This window comes from Corvus brachyrhynchos, unplaced genomic scaffold (genome assembly GCF_000691975.1).
Source record: "Corvus brachyrhynchos isolate BGI_N302 unplaced genomic scaffold, ASM69197v1 scaffold70, whole genome shotgun sequence".
NCBI lineage: Eukaryota > Metazoa > Chordata > Aves > Passeriformes > Corvidae > Corvus > Corvus brachyrhynchos.
Window position 1 is genome coordinate 9,958,615 of NW_008236217.1, and position 20,400 is coordinate 9,979,014.

Sequence of the window (20,400 nt, forward strand, 5' to 3'; positions counted from 1 at the left end):
TAATGAATGATAGACCTAGAGTTTGGTGTTTCCCAGCAAGATGAGGAACATCAGCTAGCAGGAGCAAAGTTTTTCTGTACCCTGATGTACATGTGAGAACCCAGCTTGGTAGCTGTGACTCATGCCCTTGTTGCTGAGGCTTTCAGTAATGGCATAGCAGTATTGCTGTTGCTTTGGGCACGTGTCAGATGAATGTTGCTTTAAAATGCTTTCCAAATAAAAAACTGAAGTGTCTGTCCTGGTAATGGTAGCCATATGAAGAATAATTGTTAGTTGTAATAAATAGTTTTGTTGGTTCTAATAATACAGTTTATGTCTATTGTTTAGTTCTTTAGCCACAAGAATTTTTACCTATTAACAGTCTGTTTTTATTTGTAAGCTTATTTTAGTCTTATGTGTTGTTGGACATAATAATACAGAACAGCTTGGTAATTGCAAAAGTGACTTTATTGTGATTTCTTTTGTCTCATGATGGTGGTTGTTGTTGTTGTTTAGGAAACCTGAATTGACTGACTCTGCCTCTCTGCTAGAGACCTTCAAGTTTCTTGAAAATGCAGCTGCAGACTTTAGTGATGAAGAAGATGAAGAAGATATTGAAGGAAGAGAGAAAACAATCATTGATACCGCAACAGTGAGTGGAAAAAATAATTGAAAAAGTTACGAAGAACAGAAAAAGTGAGATTAATGAGGTGCCTATAAGCAAAGTATATGACTGTGTATGTACACATGCAGATCATTAATGCATCTTTATGATGTTCTGTCCAAGCATGTGTGCATAAGAGGAGTTATATATGCATTTCTAAGTTTGTGCATACAAGTTATGCTTTGCCATCTTTATTGCTCTAAGTTAGATTAAATTTTTCTAAAATCGTCTCTTTACTATTCCATACTAGCTAGTATTTTTGATAGATACTGGACACAATTTTTAAGGAATCAGATGTCCTTTTTTTACAGTTCTTGGCTTAGTTTGAAGGTATTGTTCACAGTGTTGCATGTCAAAAATGATTCTTGAATATTTATTAAAAAATACTGATACTTAAAATGATTCGCAAAAATTAGTCTTAGAGTACAGAAGTGAAATACACTTATCTTTATAGCTTGTGGAAGGAAGAAGTGTAGCTGGAAAAACTCTAATGTAGTTAATAAACTTTTTTGTTCGTTTATTCAGTCAAATGCCTTAACCTCCCTTGTGATCTATACTTTGCTATATGATTTGTTCATATGATCACATAGATAGATACATGCAATCATTATTCTTCTTTAAAGTTAACATTTATTTCGTGAACTGTGTTTCTTAACAATTGAAGCAGATAAGAGATGATGGATGTGATTGTTTTATGGTCAGTTTTAAGAATTAACACTAAAAAAGCAATTAGTTTTATGGCATTTTTAAAGGGAATCTTTTTAAATTTTTCTGTCATTCATGGACTGTGGGCTAATGTCTGAGACTCTTCTGTTAAGTCCTGTATAATACAGTATGTTCACTAAGCCTGCTGAAGAAATGACGCTTGAAGTTTGGAATTGCTTCAGGTTTAGAAATTGGTTCACTGTATTTAGTGGAAACAGTTAGTCATCCTCATGAGCTGTGGGATGTTGGACTATGTATTGAAGTCTTTTCAGATGGACCTTTAGCAAAGTTCCAAGTCAAAACATTCTGATTAATGCAATTTTCTATTTCTGTAGAAGTAAAATTTTTGCTATGGTTTTCATGTACCATGGCATCAGCTTACCAGTTGGTCAAATAACTGCAAAGAATCTAGTTTATTTTGATTATTGAGGGAAAAGTAAATTTTTTGTGGAAAACTTAAGGTGAAATTCTTCATTAAAACATGTATTTTTTTCTTTTACCAGAATTTGCTTTTGAATCTGAGAGGGAAATGCAGTTTAAACATGAAAAGCAACATGTTTAAATAGCAATAACATCTGAGAAAGCATTCAGAATGGAATAATTTACAAAGTCTAAGAAAATTATCTCTTTTCAGGTGTGGGGTTTGGGGTTTGTTTATTTGTTTCCTGGAGTTTTGTCTTGGTCTGCGTAGAGATTGATTTCAGTATTGAAAGTTAGGCTATTTTCAGAGAAGCAAAGTGAGTTTTTGGTTTTGCTGAAGTCTTTTCTAGGTCATTCTTGGGTTTTTGTTTGTGGGTTATGTGTGGTTTAAAAAATGTTTTAAGAGAAAGTTTGTACATTCTAGTTTAAAAAAAAAAAGATAGTAGTCTAGATCAGTGTAGGTTCATTATCCACATGATTGATTATTGATGGTCACAGGAAGAAAGAGCTACACACAAGTTTCATTTTCACTTAGAAGTTTGAACAAAGTATACTCTGCATACTATTCCAGATTTGCTTATTAATGTGTACTTTTCTACTTCCTCTTCAACTTCCTGTTTGGATTTTGCATAGAGGACAAGACAGTACTGCTTGGATTAAAAGTGTGTTTGTAACTTAATTCAGCTTCTTTTTTCTGTCCTTTCTGAACCTTCAGATTGTAAGGAAAAGAGTACTGTCTGACAGCAGTGAAGACAGAGATACAGAAGAAGCTTTGAAAGAGTTTGACTTTTTGGTTACCTCAGATGATGGTGATGGGGAATCGAGAAGTTCGGGAGATGGAACAGACTGGGGTAAGGAAATTTGATGGATCATACCAGGAGAAAAAAAAATGTGCTAAGAACATATTGTGACTGATGAGTTCATTGAATGAGATCTCTGTCAAGATCACAGCATCTTTTGATTATTTCTACAGTAAATAATTGGCAGATTGAAGCCCTCTTGATATGATATTCTCATTTTTTCTGTACACTGCTTTAATGTAAAGATTCATGACCTCAGGTCATTCTTCCTTTTCTTTAATTCTAAGGCAAATAGAATTTAAATTTTATGAGTGGTATTTCAGTCTCTTTTTTCAGTGACCCATGCACACAAACGGCTCTGATAAGGCTGTATTTTACAATTATGTTATGGAAGTTACTTTGTCATCTTTGCTTTCTCCCACTTTGATGCAGAGAGTAATGTGAGTCTTATTGTGGGTGTGTACTCTTATTGTGGGTTAGTAATTTAGTTAATATGAACTCTTCAGTTGCTCCAACTTTCTTTTATAAATTAGCAGAATAATATATCTTGAAGTCCACTAGTCATAGAGAGACATTTCACAAACTGCTCTCTGTCCTTTGAGGTTCATGTCTTGTGACCCAGATTGCCACCATCCACTTTACCTTGACATAATGATTCTGCCTAAACCCTCAGTATAGAGAAGGGGAGAAAGAAGAGAACTGGTTAAATATCTTGATGAGAAGTTGTTTCCTACTTAAGCTGCTCTGTAAAGTCTTAAGGATAAATGGACACAGAGGGAGTTATTGAAGATGATGGGAAATAATTGAGCTTTACAAATGGAACTGCAACTTTGACAGACCAATAGGCCATGGTAGCTATGGCTCTCGCATGAGCTATCAGCTCCAAGATGCTGTATTTCACTGAAGCCATGTCCAGCTCCTGGTGGGACTCCACGTTACTCTTCAGTGTGGTATAGTCTCTGCTTAAGAGGATGTCATAGTATCATTAGATACAGCAGTCAGTATTCTATTTACCAAACAAATTTAGAAATACTGCTCTTTAAAAAGGAAAAAGAATTTTGATACTTCTATTTAAGACTAAAATTTTATCCATTTATGCTTGGTCAGCGTAGCTATTGCTTGTGTCACCAAAAAGTCAGTATGCTGACAGGAGCTTTTTGATCTCAAATTCACACTTCTGGTTTATTTTTGCTTTCATTGATAACAGCTGAGTACAAGTGAGCAGAAGTCTAACATAAATAGTAAATTGTTATGAAAAATAGTAGTTTCATTTCTAGAAACGTGAAAGGGTTTTTTTTGAGTTGGAGGTGTTCATGTTTTTCAATTACTAGTTTCACAACCTGTGTCTTTTTCAGTAACTGTATATAAGACTAAGCCTCTTCAAGAACTGCCATTATAAATCACTTAGGTTAATTTAAGTGAAACTGTTAAGTGTAGTACAGTAGAGTGATGTTGTGTTGTGAGGGACAGCAGTAAACAGAGGACATTCTTTCTGCATTTTGGATTCTAAGTATTACTGCTCAGTTACAGTAATCTGTTGAACCCATTTGGCTTGAAAGATCCTCAGATGTTTTCTGGTAATTTTTAAATTATAAAGCACTTGAATAGGATTAGTTCAGGATCCACTTCTGAAGCTGAGCAGTATCTGTGGGACATGCGGGAAGCATGCTGGGACAGTCTGTAGAAAATTAATATATTGGGTGTTTTCCTGGCAACAACACAGTCTAATAAAAATCTATTTAAACTTTTTTTTTTTTGCTGGAGGAGAGAAAAAAATCTTGTCTAGCCAGGGAGGAAAAGCATGATTAAAACTTCTAACCTAACCCCAGAAAGAATAGATACTTGTTTCTCAGAAGTATGATTTTCTCATGTCTTTTTTGAATTCGTTATGCAGTTTTTTCTCATTAACGGTAATTGAGGCATATGCATTAAGAGGACATGACTTAGCCCATAGACAATCTATTTTAGAGTCTCTCTTCAGCTTACTAATACTTATTTTCATAGCTTTTCTTAAAAGACTTAAGCTGCTAAACTTTGTGTCTTGAGTTAATCTGTCACTCCATGAGTATAGGATCATGACTGAAGGGTTCAAAGGAGTGAGAGAGCACCTTAAAAAGTATCTTCTCGCTCTATGATCCAAGTCTGAGCAGAGTCAGGCTCTGTTTTCTCAGCATCTGTACATTAGGTAGTTAGAGGCCACATTAAGATGCCTTTTTTTGGCATCACTGAATGCTCACAGTGATCTCAGCCCCCCGTTGAAGCGCATCTGCTCCAGCTGCCTGAACCATCTTAGTGGTTCCCTTAGACTTGCTACACTACACCAATAGTAGGTACTTAGCACTCTACCTAAAAGGTTTTTCAGTATTAAAAATATTATACTGGATACAGTACTCAAAAGTGGGGTCTCACAAGTGCCCAACACAGGGGAACAGTCACTTCCCTCACCTGCTTGGTTACATTCTTGTTAATACAGCCCAGGACATTGTTGGTTGCCTTTGCTGCAAGAATATTGTTCCTGAGTCCTGTTGAATTTGATGTTGATGGAGGATCCCTAGGTCTTTCATTTTTAACAAGTCAGTCACATTAATAACCCAAGTGTGATTTTTATCTCCAGTCCAGTCATAGTGACTCCTTCAGATTGTGATTGATAGTGTTGTGCTTCCTCTACAGACATCTTTAAATAATAAGGTTGAGATTTTAATGAGAAAACAAAGCAAAAAGATAATGCATTTCAAAAATTTTGGAGCTGTAATGCTCACGAAAATAAATTTATATGACGAAAAGCTGTATTACCTCCCCTCCTCTCGCAAATTATTTTTCTAAGCTGCCTCAGGACAGCCTCCATATATGGAAAAATTACTTGGGGGATTTGAACTCACATAACATGTTTTCTTCAAAATCTCCAAATATTGTACAATTGGAAGGATACTTCTTTTCTGTATCATGTCACAGAGGAAGCAATTTGAGGGAGATGTTTAGAAAAAAAAACAAACCCCAAAACAAAAAAGAGGGGATTTCTTTTCATTAGGCATGCTGAAATGTTTTGGACTTTTTTCCCAAAGATTAGTACCTCAGGCCTTCACCTTTTTGTGAAATTTCATGGCTTTAGTCCTCTAAGGGTTTACTTAAACCATGATGACATGAATATTGTGTTCCATAATGATTTAAATGTGCTACTGCTTTGTGTAAATAACAATGTAGCAGAAAGACAGTAAAATGAGAATTTGAAATGCAGTAACACAACATCTGAGTTGTAAAGTTATGTTGACAAGTAACATAGCTGTTTCTTCTAGATATAATAATTCTTCCCCTGGAGGACAGAAAATGCTGAAAAATATGTCCTGATTTATTGTAAAGTAAATGTCACTTACATTTATGGACAGCTATGTGCTTGGTTATAGGAATTAAGCACGTGAAATTTCATCTCAATTATTTATTAAGAAAATTCTGAGCAAACAGAAGTGGAATGTGAGTAGCAGTTTTACAGCTTTCACAGGCTTGGTGCTATTTCTGTCTGTTTAAAATAAAAGACAAATGCCATTGACAGCAGCTGTTGCCTCCTTCAGTGGAGATCACTTGGTGACATTATTGAAAAAGGATGTTTCATTTGTTTCACTTTGTTTAGAAAAGGAAGACCAGTGTCTCATGCCTGAAGCCTGGAATGTCGACCAGGGAGTTATAACCAAACTCAAGGAACAATACAAAAAGGAGCGCAAGGGGAAAAAGGGGGTGAAGAGTAAGTGGAAAACATTGCACCTTAAAATCATAAATCTCACATCTTTCACACCCTTAATTCTATCTCTCTTTCAATGTTTTCCTAAAATTACTTACTCTTTTACTTTGCTGCTCCTGACTGCTTTCCTGTTCACCAGTTCTCAGGGGTTGAAATTAATGACAGACAATCAAGTTACCTGATAAATAGTTGGATTAGATATAACTTCTTCCAACCAAGTGTTGGGTTAGTTAAAAATTCTCGCTTCAAGAATGTTTTGTACTTTTGTTATTCAGATATTTAAATTGTAAAAGGCATTGTTTTAATACTTCACACTTTAATATAGAAGACTTCAGAACCCTTTCTTAGCTGGAAACATGCCAGTTTCACAGGAAGAGTTAAAGTCTGATGCATAAATAAAGAAAGAAACCAAACTGGAAACTCTCTTGAGTATCCTATTAGATGACAGTGGGAGAAAACAGGTTAATTTCTACCCCTGTTTATACTTGACATTCACAACATGAAAGTCATGCTGTCATCATAATTTGTTATGCAGGGCTCGAAATAGGAAGCAACTATGACCATCAGTTTATTTGTAAATCACAGGATTTATTTATTGACTTTCATACATCTGGGACTAGCCTTTAAAAAAGTTGGGTATTGTTATCAAAAAAACCTGTGAACAGTATCTGAAATACAGTTTCTAGCCCTGTATTTATTTTTTTTTTTGTTACATTTCCTGAAATACAGATATGTTTTGTAAAATCAATGGGTTTTGATAGGTAAGCTGTAAAACTTTTTGAACTCAGATGGAGAGTTTAAAATGAAACACTGTATCCATGTCTGTGTTTCAAATACCTGGCCATATCGAGAATTCATGTGTGAAAGATGTATATTAATAATATTGCATGTAGCCTGGTAAGAAATTTCAGGGATGTTTCTCCCTTTGTGGGAAGATGCTTATGAATACCAAGGAAATTGTCACTTCCAAAGAGATGACCCTAGTGATGCAAATATGTCAGACCCTCACATCACTGAGGCTGACTTGTTTTGTTACTTTTTGTATTGATACTCCCATTAGCTGCTGCTCAGCAGTTGGTTATGTGGCTGAAATTATGTTACCAAATACAAAAACTAAACTTCTCTTTTTTCTTTCAAATTAAGAAAAAAGGTAAATAATTACCATGCTTTAAATTTCTCAAGTGATATTTTTGTCATCTTTGGAAGAGTTTAATTTACTGGAAGTTAATTACAAGTCTGACAAGAAGCTGAGCTGGCTAACTAAAGTGTTCATGTTTAAACATGAACATAAAATTCATTCTAAATTTCTTTATTCTTAAGATAGGACATGCCAATATATGATTACAGTGAAAGTGATTTTTATATCTTGTCTGTTATTTTTTAAATATACAGACATGTTATGTAGTTCAGGGTAAATAGCTGTAGGGTTAGTTTAGCAGAAATTATTTAATCCAAGTGTTGAAGTTCTGTTCTTGAACAGCTGTTGTCTTTTTATTTTTGATTATAAAACTCAATTGTTAATATAGACATAGACATTATTGGAATATCTTTTATATCTTTATATTTAAAATAATGAAGTAAAGGCAGCACTTGGACATCCAGTGCTCCTTCATGAAGATAACTACTGCTCAGTACCTTTTTGATTGATTTGATTGGTTTGATCTTGGGAGACAAAGTGGTTTACTGTAGCAGTGAAATTAAGCATCTTTCCATGGACAAACCATCATTAGAGAGGCATCAGTGCAGAAAAATCGGGAAGGATCAGAGCCTGTTTTCAGCTGTTCATGATATTGCACATAGTGAAGAAGAACGTGAGGGAGGCTGTCTGGAGAAAAAAGAAGGGACTAAATAACATTAAATTTTACAAAGTTTGTTTCGATGACTTTAATTTCATCATATATGGTGCTTAGCCACTGAAATGCTACTAAGTAAAATACTGTTTTTATAAAGCAGATATTATAGTAAAACAATCTTGCAAAATCCTTTGTAGTGTTTTTCTGGATTGAGTAATATTTTGGTGACAGACAAGTTAAATACAATTTAGTTTATTGTCAGTCATTATGGTTAGGGTGGACAAAGTAGAGTTTGCAACTACATTAGTAAACTCACGATTTTGCAAGGCTGTAGTAAACATTCCTGTGAAGTAATAAGAGAATACAATCATAGAATGGTTTTATGAGAGAATACATATATTAGAGTACACTACTGTGTTAAAACTGCTTAAAAATAGCTGTATTATTTGCTGGTCTAGGAAAAAACATAATGGACTATGGGTAAGACATTTTCCCATTCTTAATTAAACTTACAACAGGAAAAACTACCGAAGATATGTTTCAGCCTCAATCCTATATAAAACAGTCAAAACAGGGATGTGGGAAAATGATGGAGCAAAGCACAGGTAAGTGTCAAGAAGGGCATGGGTCTTCACCATATGTAGCTTCAGGGAGTAGGCCAGTGAATCCAGTTGCATTTGTATTTTAATATAACTTTTTGGATTATATGGTTCACGATACCACACTACTGCACAAATAAATTTAAATTATAATGTTGTCATAAGAATATGCTGCACAAAGTACCTGATGCACAAATTCTAAACTATTCACGGATGTCAGCTATTGTTTTGGCAAAGTAAATATTCTCATAATCTAAAGTGTGACTCAGTTGGCAGAATTCTTCAGCATCCCATACAAGTAGCACTGTAAGTTCATACATATGGGGAAAATTGTGCATTCACAATTCTCAGTTGCTTCTATCACTTTCTTCTCGAAATTCATTTCATGCTGGATGATTAGTTACTGCTGAAATAAGTGCTCATTAGTTTCTCTGTGGTAATGTCATAACGCAAGGTAGGATCCATTGTTGCATGTGCTGCTGTAGCATATCTGATATAAGTAGTGTCATCGTGAACTATGCCTAATCCCTTTAATTTTTTGTTTTTTTCTGGTTAGGGCCCAACAGGTCAAAGCTGCAAGATATGCTTGCAAACTTGAGAGATGTTGATGATCTCCCTTCATTACAGCCATCTGTTGCACCTTCTTCTAGGCCCAGTAGCTCGAGGCTCATTGAACATGAGATAAACAGGACGGATGAAGGTAAATATTGAAAAAAAGTGCATACCCCTTTGTAGAGGGTGGATGTTTATAGTTACTTCTTAAAGATTATCCTCTAAGACTTTCCAAGCACTTTACAAGTTCTGATTCAGTATTGCAAGTTCTGTCTAAGTGTGATAAATGACATTCCCATTCCTCCATATGGTCACTATTAGTAAGGTCAAGACACCTACCTAAGTTCAAGTCTTGGCTGAATACCTTTGAGCATGATGGAAAAAACATAATTTGGCGCTTAGTGGCTTTGTAGTATGATGATCCTAAATCACTTGCTTTTGTTTCTGCTCAAGCCTGGCAGACAAGTGTAGACCGTAAACTCTGAGGACATAAGAGCATCTTTTTTTCTTCCCATTAACATAATTTTAATGTATGTATGTATACATACACACATGCAGGCGTGTCCTTCTTTTCCAGTTGCAAAGATAGAGGCTCTGCAGGTAAACACAGGTGCCTTACTATAGCTTTTAAAAGCATGTGGTGATTGTGTAGTGAATCATACAGAACAACTTGCAGCTTGCCAGTGTATTACTTTCCATAAAGTGTTCCAAAAACTAAAAAAATTCTCATGGGGCTAGTCCAAGGGAAGGCCACTCACGCATCTTTGTAATGAGGCACTACTGTTATGTCTGAAAAATGCTAAATCATCTATTTGATTCAATATTTGAATTGCTGTAATAGAGAGCATAATAACATATAGTTTATGAGGCTACATGAATTTTTCAAAGACAGCAGTAGCTAAAGGGAGCCTGCAAGAGAGACAAACAGGGACTTCTTACATGGGGACGTAGTGACAGTACAAGTGAGAATGGTTTCAGACTGAAAAGAGGGCCGGTGTTGATTAGATATTAGGAAGGAATTCTTTACTGCGAGGGTGGTGAGACACCGAACAGGTTGTCCAGAGAAGCTGTGGATGTCCCATCCCTGGAAGTGTTCAGTGCCACGCTGGATGGTGCTTTGAACAATCCCATCTGGTGGAAGGTGTTCCTGCCCATGGCAGGGGTTTGGAACATGATGATCTTTAAGGTCCTTTCCAACCCAAACCGTTCCATGATTCTGTGATATCATGTGCTCTATTAAAATGGTAAATACGTGTTTTGAAAAATGTGCAAAAACATGAGTTCCACTTAGCAGTCTTTCAGTAAGTGTGAAAAAGTAGATCAGCTGAGTTATAATTAAGATGCATTAAAAGCCCTGGTGTGTGGAATAGTTACCAAAGATCTCAGTAGTTCTGCTTCCTTCATGCTCAGTGATTTTCTTTATGAAAGAAGGGGGTAACTTAGCAACGCTTTGAGAAGGGGAAGAATTTTTTGTTGAGTGTTTCCTTTCCAACTTTTCTCACATCTACAGAGAGCTATGTTAGCAGAGCTCTTATTTTCATGTCTTTTCAGTAATGTGTTTTTTTAATTCAAGAGACTCAAATGGACTCTCACAAAAAAAGACAGCTGATTGTTACCATTCTGAGTTTGGCATTACTATTAGCTGTGTATATCTTTATAAAGCTGAGACACATTTGGGCACACATTTTTTTATTCCAGTAAATTTTCAAATTTGATGTCCTGTATGTATTGTGTGTTGAGTGAAATATTGCATTGTGAGTTCGAAAGATTGGAAAAGAGACCAGTAGTGTAGACTTTATGGGGGAAAAGGGAAGAGATGTTTGTGATGAAAAGGTAACAACTAGGAGACCTAATCAAACAGCAGTGCTTGAAGGGCTTTTATTTGGGCTGCTCCCACCAGCTATTCTTATCTATATTTTTGTTGCTTCTTCAGCACCTATTTGCATATTTTGTAGCTGAGTTGGGGAAGGTGTTTTCTGTGTTTCTTGTGCGTTATTTATGGGTGAATCGTAGCACACCCTGCCTGCCTGTGGCTGGTTGCATTTACTGTGTGGAGCTGCACACACCTCAAGTGTAGGTGTGTTCACAGGGTGCTGTTTGTTGGTAAGTGCAGTGATTATCTTTAGAATAGCTATTTTTCTATGCATCTCTGTGTATTTTTTTCCCCTCTATACTTGAGAGATACGTAGCATTCTGAAAGTGGAAAATGTGCTTTTATTATACAGTGTAGTATAAACCCATGTTTCAGGATTTGTTTTGTTTTGTTTTGTTTTCTTGCAGTGGAAGCTTTAACATTCCCTCCATCCTCAGGGAAATCTTTCATTATGGGAACAGATGAAGCCCTTGAAAATGAACTGGGTCTTGGAGAACTGGCAGGCCTTACTGTAGCAAATGAGGCAGATTCGCTGACTTACGATGTAAGTGATTATTAATGGTAACTCAATGTCCTTCTGTCTTGTTGAAGGCAGATGCAAGTTACTTGTGTGTAGACTCAGAAGAAAACATTTTCCAGTTAAAATTATGCTGCCAGAGGATGTCACAAATTTTTACTTGACGAAGCTGTTCTTCCCATACACAGCAGTGTTCAAGCTCCCTGCAAGCCCCTCTCCTCTCATTTCCCTACCATGTCATGCAAATAGTTGAAAGTAAATTAGTTATTGATAGTGGTACAGCTGGGTATGTGTAACCACAGTGAGTGAGCAAAATTAGGAGTATCATGGCCAGCAGATTGAGGGGTGTTTCTATCCCTTTTACATGGGCTGTATGCAGTTTTGGGCCACTCCACTTCAAGAGGGTTTTAGAGAAATTGAGGAGAGTCCAGTAGCTTGTGACTGATGAGTAGATGTTAAGGGAGATAGTCTTGTTCAGCTGTTAGGAGGCTGAAGAGTGCTCAAATAGCAGCCTGCAGACATTGAAAGGGTGCTTACAAGGATGACAGAGCCAAGCTTCTCCATAGTGCCAGGCATTAAAGCAAGAGAAAACAACAGCAAACTACATCTTGGGAGTTTCAGGTAAGACACTGGGGGAGAGAGTTATGTAGTAGGTGATACTGAAACAACTTGCTTAGAGACACAGTGGAATCCCTCTCCTGAGAGATATTCAACACTTGGCTGGGGGAGAGCTGTGGTTTACATTACCTGGTGTGGGCAGTAGTTTCATTTCAAATGGGAGACTGGACCAGAAATCTTAGGAGGGTTTTGTGGCCAGCACTTCTGTGGCTGTGTATGTAGCCTGCAGCTTATTTTTCTTGCACTGTTTGTGAAAAAATATTTCTTAAAATTGCATCTTTTTAGTTGTATGCAATTTTTTTTCTGTATTTCTGATTTTTTGGGAAAGGATACTTCAGCTATTAATTTAATTATCTGCTCTTGTGTGATCTGTCAGCTTCAGATTAATCTTGCTATTGCGTTGCCCAGCTGTATCAAGGTTGAGGGATTTCAGAGATAATTTTTAATGCTATGTTGGGGAAGAATCCTACCCTTCAGTAAATCTGACTCTTAAATAATCATTATCTGGGATTTTACTATCACAAATGAAGTCTGAGACTTTAGAAATAAGATGCAGGTCCTTACTTTGAAGTTCTACCCCTGTATGTACTTGTAAAGCAATGAAGTACATATTTAATAAAAGCTTACACATTTTGAGAATGCCACTGCAGAGATGTGCTCTACCACTATACTAAGTTTCTGAATATGTGATATGTTATGAATCATCACTATGCAATGAATGCAGAACATTTCTGCTAAAATTCAGTATTTTAGTATTTTCTCCTAATTTGGGCTCAGTTTTTAATGTTTTTACGAATTCTCCCTAGCCATGTCTTCAGAAAGGGGTACAGTGATGTACAAATGCACTTCTGTTACAAGTACACCTAAAAATCCGAGGCTGGATTTTAAATTCAGAGAACATGACAAACCTGAACCATCTGTACAAGATGCTTTCATTGCTTGACTTCATTGTGCAACTGTCTGTATAAACTTGTGTTTGTTCATGTCTCTGTATCATGAGCTAACAGCTTTCATTTATGGAATAGCCTTTCTTTATCTGCTCATATCCTATCCTGCATGATGGAGAATACTAACTGCTATTTGTTCATTTGTCAAATGGCTGTATGAAGTCCTGTGATCAGGAATTCATAGTCATGGTTACCTTGACTCTTACCTTTTTCTAGTGCTGACAATTAAAAAAAAGCATTTACAAAACTATTTGCTCTTGTCACTGTGCACTTCATTGAAGCAAAATGAGAGGCTGGTGTTTCTATTTCAAGTTTCATTGAAAGTTTAGCTTACAGATAATAGAATGTTTCTATTTTGGACTATTTCATACATCTGACTGCCAAATGTGAATTAGGTATGATTAGTGAAAGTTTAATGTGTTAAGTGTCAGTTTTGGATCATATGGTGAATCAAATTGAAAGATTATGTAAATCAGTCTTTAAATATTTTTACTTTCAAGAGTGGCAGACACTCTTCCCATTTTCGGTCCCTTTTATCCTACTGACATTTTTGCTGGATTCTTTCCTTCTAAAAAATGGCAGCATTAGCCTACCCTATTTCATGGTTTCAGTTTTTTACATATTGCTTTGGCTGTAAGTTAAAGAATGGTTTTCACTTGGTAATGGAGATTATGAATTTATTACTTAAAAGACAAAATTTTTCTATTGTAGATAAGTTGTTAGAATATCTAACAAGATTAAATTTTCCAGATTGCTAGCCAATACTCTTAAGTTACTCTTTTCTTTTTCCTTCCTTTACACATTCTTGACGAATGTTCACTTTGGTTGGCTCTGGTTTTTTCCCTAGTCTTCTGAATAGATTAAGAAGCTTCATAAAATTATGATAGACTTTTAGATAAGAGTAACTGAACTGCAAAATCATTGCATTTAATGTTAAGTACTGATCAGGAGGTTTTGGACTTTGTAGTAGGCTCTTCTTTGAGTTCTTACAACTTTGAACAAGAGAAGTGCCTATAATTGCATGTCATTGCTGGTTTTGAGTTTTCAAGCTGTTTTCAATTTTGTATAAACACAAATATTATTATCAGTGGCAAATCCAGATCAGATACTAATTTGGGGGTTGGCATCCCCCCCAAACTGCTTTTCAGGCCTCACCGTTGCACTTTGGTGGGGAGAGACAGGAGGAGGTTGTCTGCTGTGTGAATAAGCAGCCTCACAGCTTGCGAGGCTGGTGGGTAGAGTGATGCGGTGCAGCCAGGTGGGTGATGTGTCAGGGCTAGAATCCGTTTCCACCTCTGCTGCTGGTCTGCTGTTGGTATGCCCTCCATCTACTTCCCAATTTATAAACTACCCATCTTGGACTCCTTTGGAAAGGCATTTTTGAATGAAAGACAAGCAAATGGAGAATATTATCCTGCCAGAACTGGAATTCACTATTGGGCGATCTGAGGTGTCTTTGTGGCTTTTGCAGATGTGAAACAGAACCTGTGCTGCTGGTATGGCAGCTGGAGGGCAGGCAGGTTCCCTCCATTACCTAATTGGCATTAGGTGCCTATGTTGAGGCAACCAAATTCCTCTCCAGATATCTGTACGTCTTGTACCCTTTTTGCTGAGACTTTCTTGGCCAGTCTTCAGAAAACCTGCTAGAGCTGCTAACTGTGCAGTCCTGCCCCATCCTTGTACCAGCTCGAGCGTTTGTCTGTTCCTTCACTGAGCCAGCTTGGCTCAGTAAACTGGCAAAGAAACTGACTTGTCTCCCTGAGCAAGGCAATATGTCATTACTAAGAAATATGATGAGACTAAACCTGCTGTTTGTTACAGCTCCTTTCTCCTTGTTGAAAATCTATAGAACCTCTTAATTGATGCGTGTTTTTATAATTAAATCCAGATGTAACAAAGCCTAAGAAAAAGCACTTCTGTTCTTAAACCTCCTCTTTCACTCCCAGTCCCCAGAATAAAATGTTTCTTGAAGTGGCTCAAAATAGTTGTCTCATCTTTGCAGTTAAGGATATAAATTATTTGGAATTATCTGTAGATTTCAACATAATAAATATCAGTACAATTGTTTGTTTTCTTGGTTTTTCATAATGACTATCAGCAGTGGAAAGGTAAATTTAACTCATGACATTGTTGACTGACAGTGGAAAAAGTTGGTTCAGCATTTTGTGTCAATATTTGTTCAGAGGAACAACATTGAAGAAACTGTTACTTTTTTTAAAGGCTTTCTTTCTGGATCTTCTAAAATGCATTTATTGCCAAATAATTGTGTCTGTATACATGATACCTTATTGCCTGCCAGTTAGATTCTTAGTGTGTAGCCAAGTCCTTTTTGCCATTTTTTTTTCCTATTCTGGCAAACTTCACTGGCCATGCATTACTACAGAGCTTGAGTTGCCTTAGCTGGGTAAGTTAGGTTGTGTTCCTTTTTGTGCTTCTAGAGACTTCTCTGTTTCTCTCAGACCTTTACTTTAGAGCTGCCATGTCAGTAGTACTTTGGATATTCAGGGACCACACCTTGGTGAGTCAAGCCCAGTGTTGTAAGTAAATGAGCCAGTAGGTATAGATCAAGTTTTAAATACCTAACTGAGTTCACTGAAGTATCAGTGCTTTTAAAGTGTGTAATTTTACAGACACGAGAGTATTTCAGATTTGCATAGAATTTATTACTGTGGATGCAACATTACTTGTATGGAATACATCTACCTTGGTTCTCATTTTGAAGTGTCTGGTTAGTGTTAAGTGGACTGTGGTTCACGAGCAGATTGTTGTGAAGAGTGGGTGAGATAATTTGACATCTTCTGAAAATGCCAAACTAAATTTTTGATTTCTTCCTTTTGTTGTGCCTTCCAGCTTAATTACAAGTTTGGCATTTTTTTTTTTATTAGATAGCCAACAATAAGGATGCATTGAGAAAGACTTGGAACCCCAAGTTTACGTTAAGAAGTCACTTTGATGGAATAAGAGGTCTCGCTTTTCATCCGGTTGAACCAGTCTTAATAACAGCTTCAGAGGACCATACTTTAAAAATGTGGAATTTACAAAAAACAGCCCCAGCAAAAAAGTAAGATTTTTTTTCTTTCTTTTCTTCAAAAACAATTTTAATTTATGAAGAAAGAAAAACCAAACCCTAGATACCACTTCACCGAATGGCCCTTGCAGTTAATGGAAAGTGTTCCCTGAATTTAGGAGTAGGAAAACAAGTTCTCAGAGAAGGGTGGAGATGCGTAAAGAATGCCAGAAAAAATCCACGTGTTTGTGAATGTGTTTTGTTTGTGAAAAGGAAAACCATTCAGTTTTTTATATTTTCCTTGTGGATAACACGACAAATTAATTTACTAGTGAAAATATTTGGATGCGGCCTGTTAGTGTGCTTGCATGTGTATATTAATGTATAGAATGCATTTATATCTATGCATATGTATGTATACACATACATGCATATACATAATGTACAGCTTTAAACTCTGAGATGTTGGCAGGTTCCTTTGTTCACTGTCTCTTGCAAATTGCTAGGAATTTGCAGAAATGAGAGGAAATTCATAGCAGGGCTGATGTGGTTAAGGGAGTACCATCATACCTTTGAGGAGGACTGGGCATAACACGGAGTCTTCCCTTGGTCTCTAACAAGATTGGTGAAGTCCAGAGAAGCAAATTTTGAAGCATTTCAGTGTTGATAGAAAAACTAGGAGTCCAAAACTCCTTTGCTCTGATAGGAACACTTAATGATACATTCCCTGTGATGCTGATGTCTCTCCACTTCTTCCCCTCCACTGATGTACCTACCTAGTTTGATGGGTCTGTGAGCTACCTTGAATGTCTTTAAACAAAAAACCAAACAACAAATCCTGTCGTGTTTTGAAAGACTACAAATAGTTCCTAGATATGTGAAAAATTGTGTTGGGAGAGGAAGTTTTGAGAGAAACACTGCAAAAGATGTAGCAGGGATTTTAAGAATTTAGCGATTCTGGCATTTTTTGTAAAGCATTGTGTAAGATTGTATACATGTTAACTTCTTTTTGTACTTCATTTAGGAGTGCTTCTCTTGATGTAGAGCCAATATATACCTTCAGAGCACATAAGTAAGTATTTCCTGAGAAATATTGTCATATTTTGAGAAAGATATGATTTTTAAATAGAAACAGAATTTTTTAAAAAACTAATTTCCACCTTACCAGCTACTGATTTCATGTGGTGCTTTTAGTTCCTATGTTTTTTAGAACACATCTGCATGTGTTCATCTCCTTTCTGCATAGTTATTTATGTCTGAAGTCACATATACCACAATTTTAAAATTAAAAACCTACAAATTATACAGTTCAAATTTGATTAGGTGTTCTGTTCATCATTGCAGCTTTTGCCTTTTTGCCAGATACTTGAATATATAGAATGAAGCTGAAGAAGAATGAATGCAATGGATTTAAATCTACTGAGATGATTTCATGAAAGAGCCTTAAATCTTTTAAAAAGAAAAAAAGTCTGTTTATGCGAAGTACAAAATCCTACAGTTCAAATTGTGATGTTGTAGCATATGATTTCATTATGCAGAATTTTTGTTGCAATCCATGCAGCAAGTGAATTGTATTTAACATGGAAATTTGAAGATTCAGAAGATTGACATTGCATTTCATGTAATGAAAATGTTCATAGTCAGTGTTTCTTTGGGGGTTTCTTCCAGTGGACCAGTGCTCTGTGTGGTGATGAGCAGTAATGGTGAGCAGTGCTACAGTGGGGGAACAGATGGCCTCATCCATGGCTGGAACACAACCAACCCAAACATCGACCCCTATGACTCTTACGGTGCGTTGCTGTCACACGCAGCAGTGAAATAATAAGTTTAGTGGCAGTAATGTTGTGTCACTAAAACAGTGTAATTTGTCGATAATGCTTCTGTGAAAGTTTAAAAGAGCAAATTGAATGTTATCTTCAATTACTTGAAGTAACATTATTTTAATGCTGATGCTACTTGATGGCAAGATAAAGTATCATTTTCTTAAAAAAGGCCTTGATCTCATCACAGTTTTGAGAAACAGCTAGTCTAAAGTACAGGTTTTAAAAGTACAGGATTAAACCTGATAATTTGGCAAGTACAGGAAATGTGTATTTTAGTGTTCTTTTCTTTGAAAAATTTCTGTGGAGTTGAGATAAAAAGAGATTTTATAGTCTGAGACCAAAGCTGTTAATGTTGTCTGCAAACAGCTAAAAAGGCCCAGTTTGGTAAGATTTACCAGATCTGAGTGGATGTCAGCCTTGTGTCTGGATTTTGAGATTTACTTTTCACTTCTGGTAGCTTCAGATGCAGTTGGCCTCAAAGCTAACTTTTGCATAAAAGGGACTGCTGTGCCATTAATGGCTGTTTGAAAGCAAATTTTAACAATGAAGTGTATTTCAACAACTTCAAAACTGTCCCTTCTGCTGAAGCATTGTTTTGTTCATTTAGTTGTAAAGTGGGTAACAGAATGTCACAAATACTGCTGAAATTCAAGCATCTTCATGCCAGAGTAATTAAGACTTCTATATTGATATGACATGATTGATCTTGGGGTTTTTAATGGATTATCTTCCAAAGTTTGGTGCATAAACACAGACTAAGATACAGCTATTGACTTAATTCAGATTTTGTTCTGAAATGTGTTTTTTTTGTGTTTTGTTCACAGATCCTTCTGTTCTAAGAGGTGCTTTTGTAGGCCATACTGATGCAGTGTGGGGTCTGGTTTACAGTGGAGCACACCAGCGATTGCTGTCGTGTTCAGCAGACGGCACTATACGTTTATGGAAAGCTACAGAAATTGCTCCAGCTCTCAATATATTTAATGATAATCAAGGTACAGAAAATCACCCTACCCTAAAGTTCATGAGCATCACTGTTCAGACTGTCATAATTTTGGGTACTGAACAGAAATACTTCTTGTGCTTTTTTCTGAGTTTCTTACCTTTATGAGTGTTTTTGGGAAGAGTGAATTTTGTGACCCTTCTTTGACATTAGCTAAATATATACCTGTGTGCAGGGGGACAGTCAGATACATCTAAAATCCAACTGCTGCCGATGATCTGCTGATGATACTAGCACCATGGAGAATAATGTATTAACTCAGTAATTCAGATTCAAACTTGAGGTTCCACTAGGCCCTTGCTTTTGGTTTGTCAAGAGTAAAAAGCCCTTTCTTCCCCCAGTGGATGTTTGCAGTAGCCAGTCTTTTATCTCAGTGTCATTGTACCTTCCAGATTTGTTCCTTGTGCCTCTAACACAAGGAACAAATCCAACTGAATTTCTCAGTTTCCACATTAACTAAGTAACAATAACCTAGTGATCCTAAACACTGGTAGTTGAAAAAAAGTACTCCTTTGGAGTTAGTTACTGAAATTTCATGAACAAATGAAAATCCCACTGTTTAGAATCTAATTTCTGGAAGTTGCTGTCTGAGTCAAAGTGCTGCAGAACAAGCCCGTTGACATTGCCAAACTCTCCTAGAGCTAACAGCCATTAAAGGCAGCCCATGAGCTGAGACAGTTCCTTACCTCTTCACAAAAACTTTGAGGCAAAATAAACTTTGTCATAACTGAACAGACTTGTTGAATTATGGTGTAAAGCTGGTCGGATATGTCTTAGTTGAGACAGACTGAGCAAAATAGAAACATTCTATGTATTTTAGTTTTTGCAGAACTATGTTTCTAAAGGTATGCAGGATTGTTATTGCCAGCTCACCTATCTGCCTGCTTTGAAAACTTCCTGGAGAGATTTGGGGTTTGTTGTGCGTGATTTTGGTTTTAATTATTAAACTAAGGGGGAAGGGGGAGTAGTTTTGCCTCACAGAGCTAATATTAGGACGTTTTTGGATTCTAAACTGCAATGAAGCCCAGTTGTGAAATCCAAAGACTTGAAAACACAGTTTTCCTATGGCTTATTGATAACCTTGAACAAACTCATTAAAGTATCTGTCACTCATTGTTCAAGTCCTTTAGATTAACCATTGTAGGCTTACCAGGAAGCTGCAGATAAGCATGCATGGCAGTGGTAGAAAGGGTCACTTGAGAAACAATGTGTTTTCTTCTCACACCAATCCTTTTTGGCATTTTTTCGATAAGTAGATAAGTACCACCATTCCTGAGAAATATTCTTGAGGTCATGTGTCTCAGAAAGATATTTCTCCCATGAATCTTTAGAGAGTTTGCAGAGATGTGATGATATTCCTGTGTTATCTG

General features: G+C 36.5%; 1 protein-coding gene across 4 annotated transcripts in view; it reads left to right on the forward strand.

Annotated features, from left to right (window-relative positions):
• The window catches only part of STRN (striatin), a 52,167-nt gene that overhangs the window by 23,347 nt on the left and 8,420 nt on the right, over window positions 1–20,400 (forward strand). For 2 of the 4 annotated variants that reach the window (XM_017746631.1, XM_017746638.1), the window contains exons 5-14: window positions 496–631; window positions 2,484–2,619; window positions 6,194–6,304; window positions 8,613–8,699; window positions 9,250–9,393; window positions 11,526–11,662; window positions 16,086–16,261; window positions 17,232–17,279; window positions 17,876–17,997; window positions 18,855–19,022. In XM_017746631.1, coding sequence (XP_017602120.1) covers window positions 496–631; window positions 2,484–2,619; window positions 6,194–6,304; window positions 8,613–8,699; window positions 9,250–9,393; window positions 11,526–11,662; window positions 16,086–16,261; window positions 17,232–17,279; window positions 17,876–17,997; window positions 18,855–19,022 — 1,265 coding nt within the window. The remainder of the gene's footprint in view (window positions 1–495; window positions 632–2,483; window positions 2,620–6,193; window positions 6,305–8,612; window positions 8,700–9,249; window positions 9,394–11,525; window positions 11,663–16,085; window positions 16,262–17,231; window positions 17,280–17,875; window positions 17,998–18,854; window positions 19,023–20,400) is intronic. The other 2 variants (XM_017746642.1, XM_017746649.1) reach the window with 2 other exon arrangements.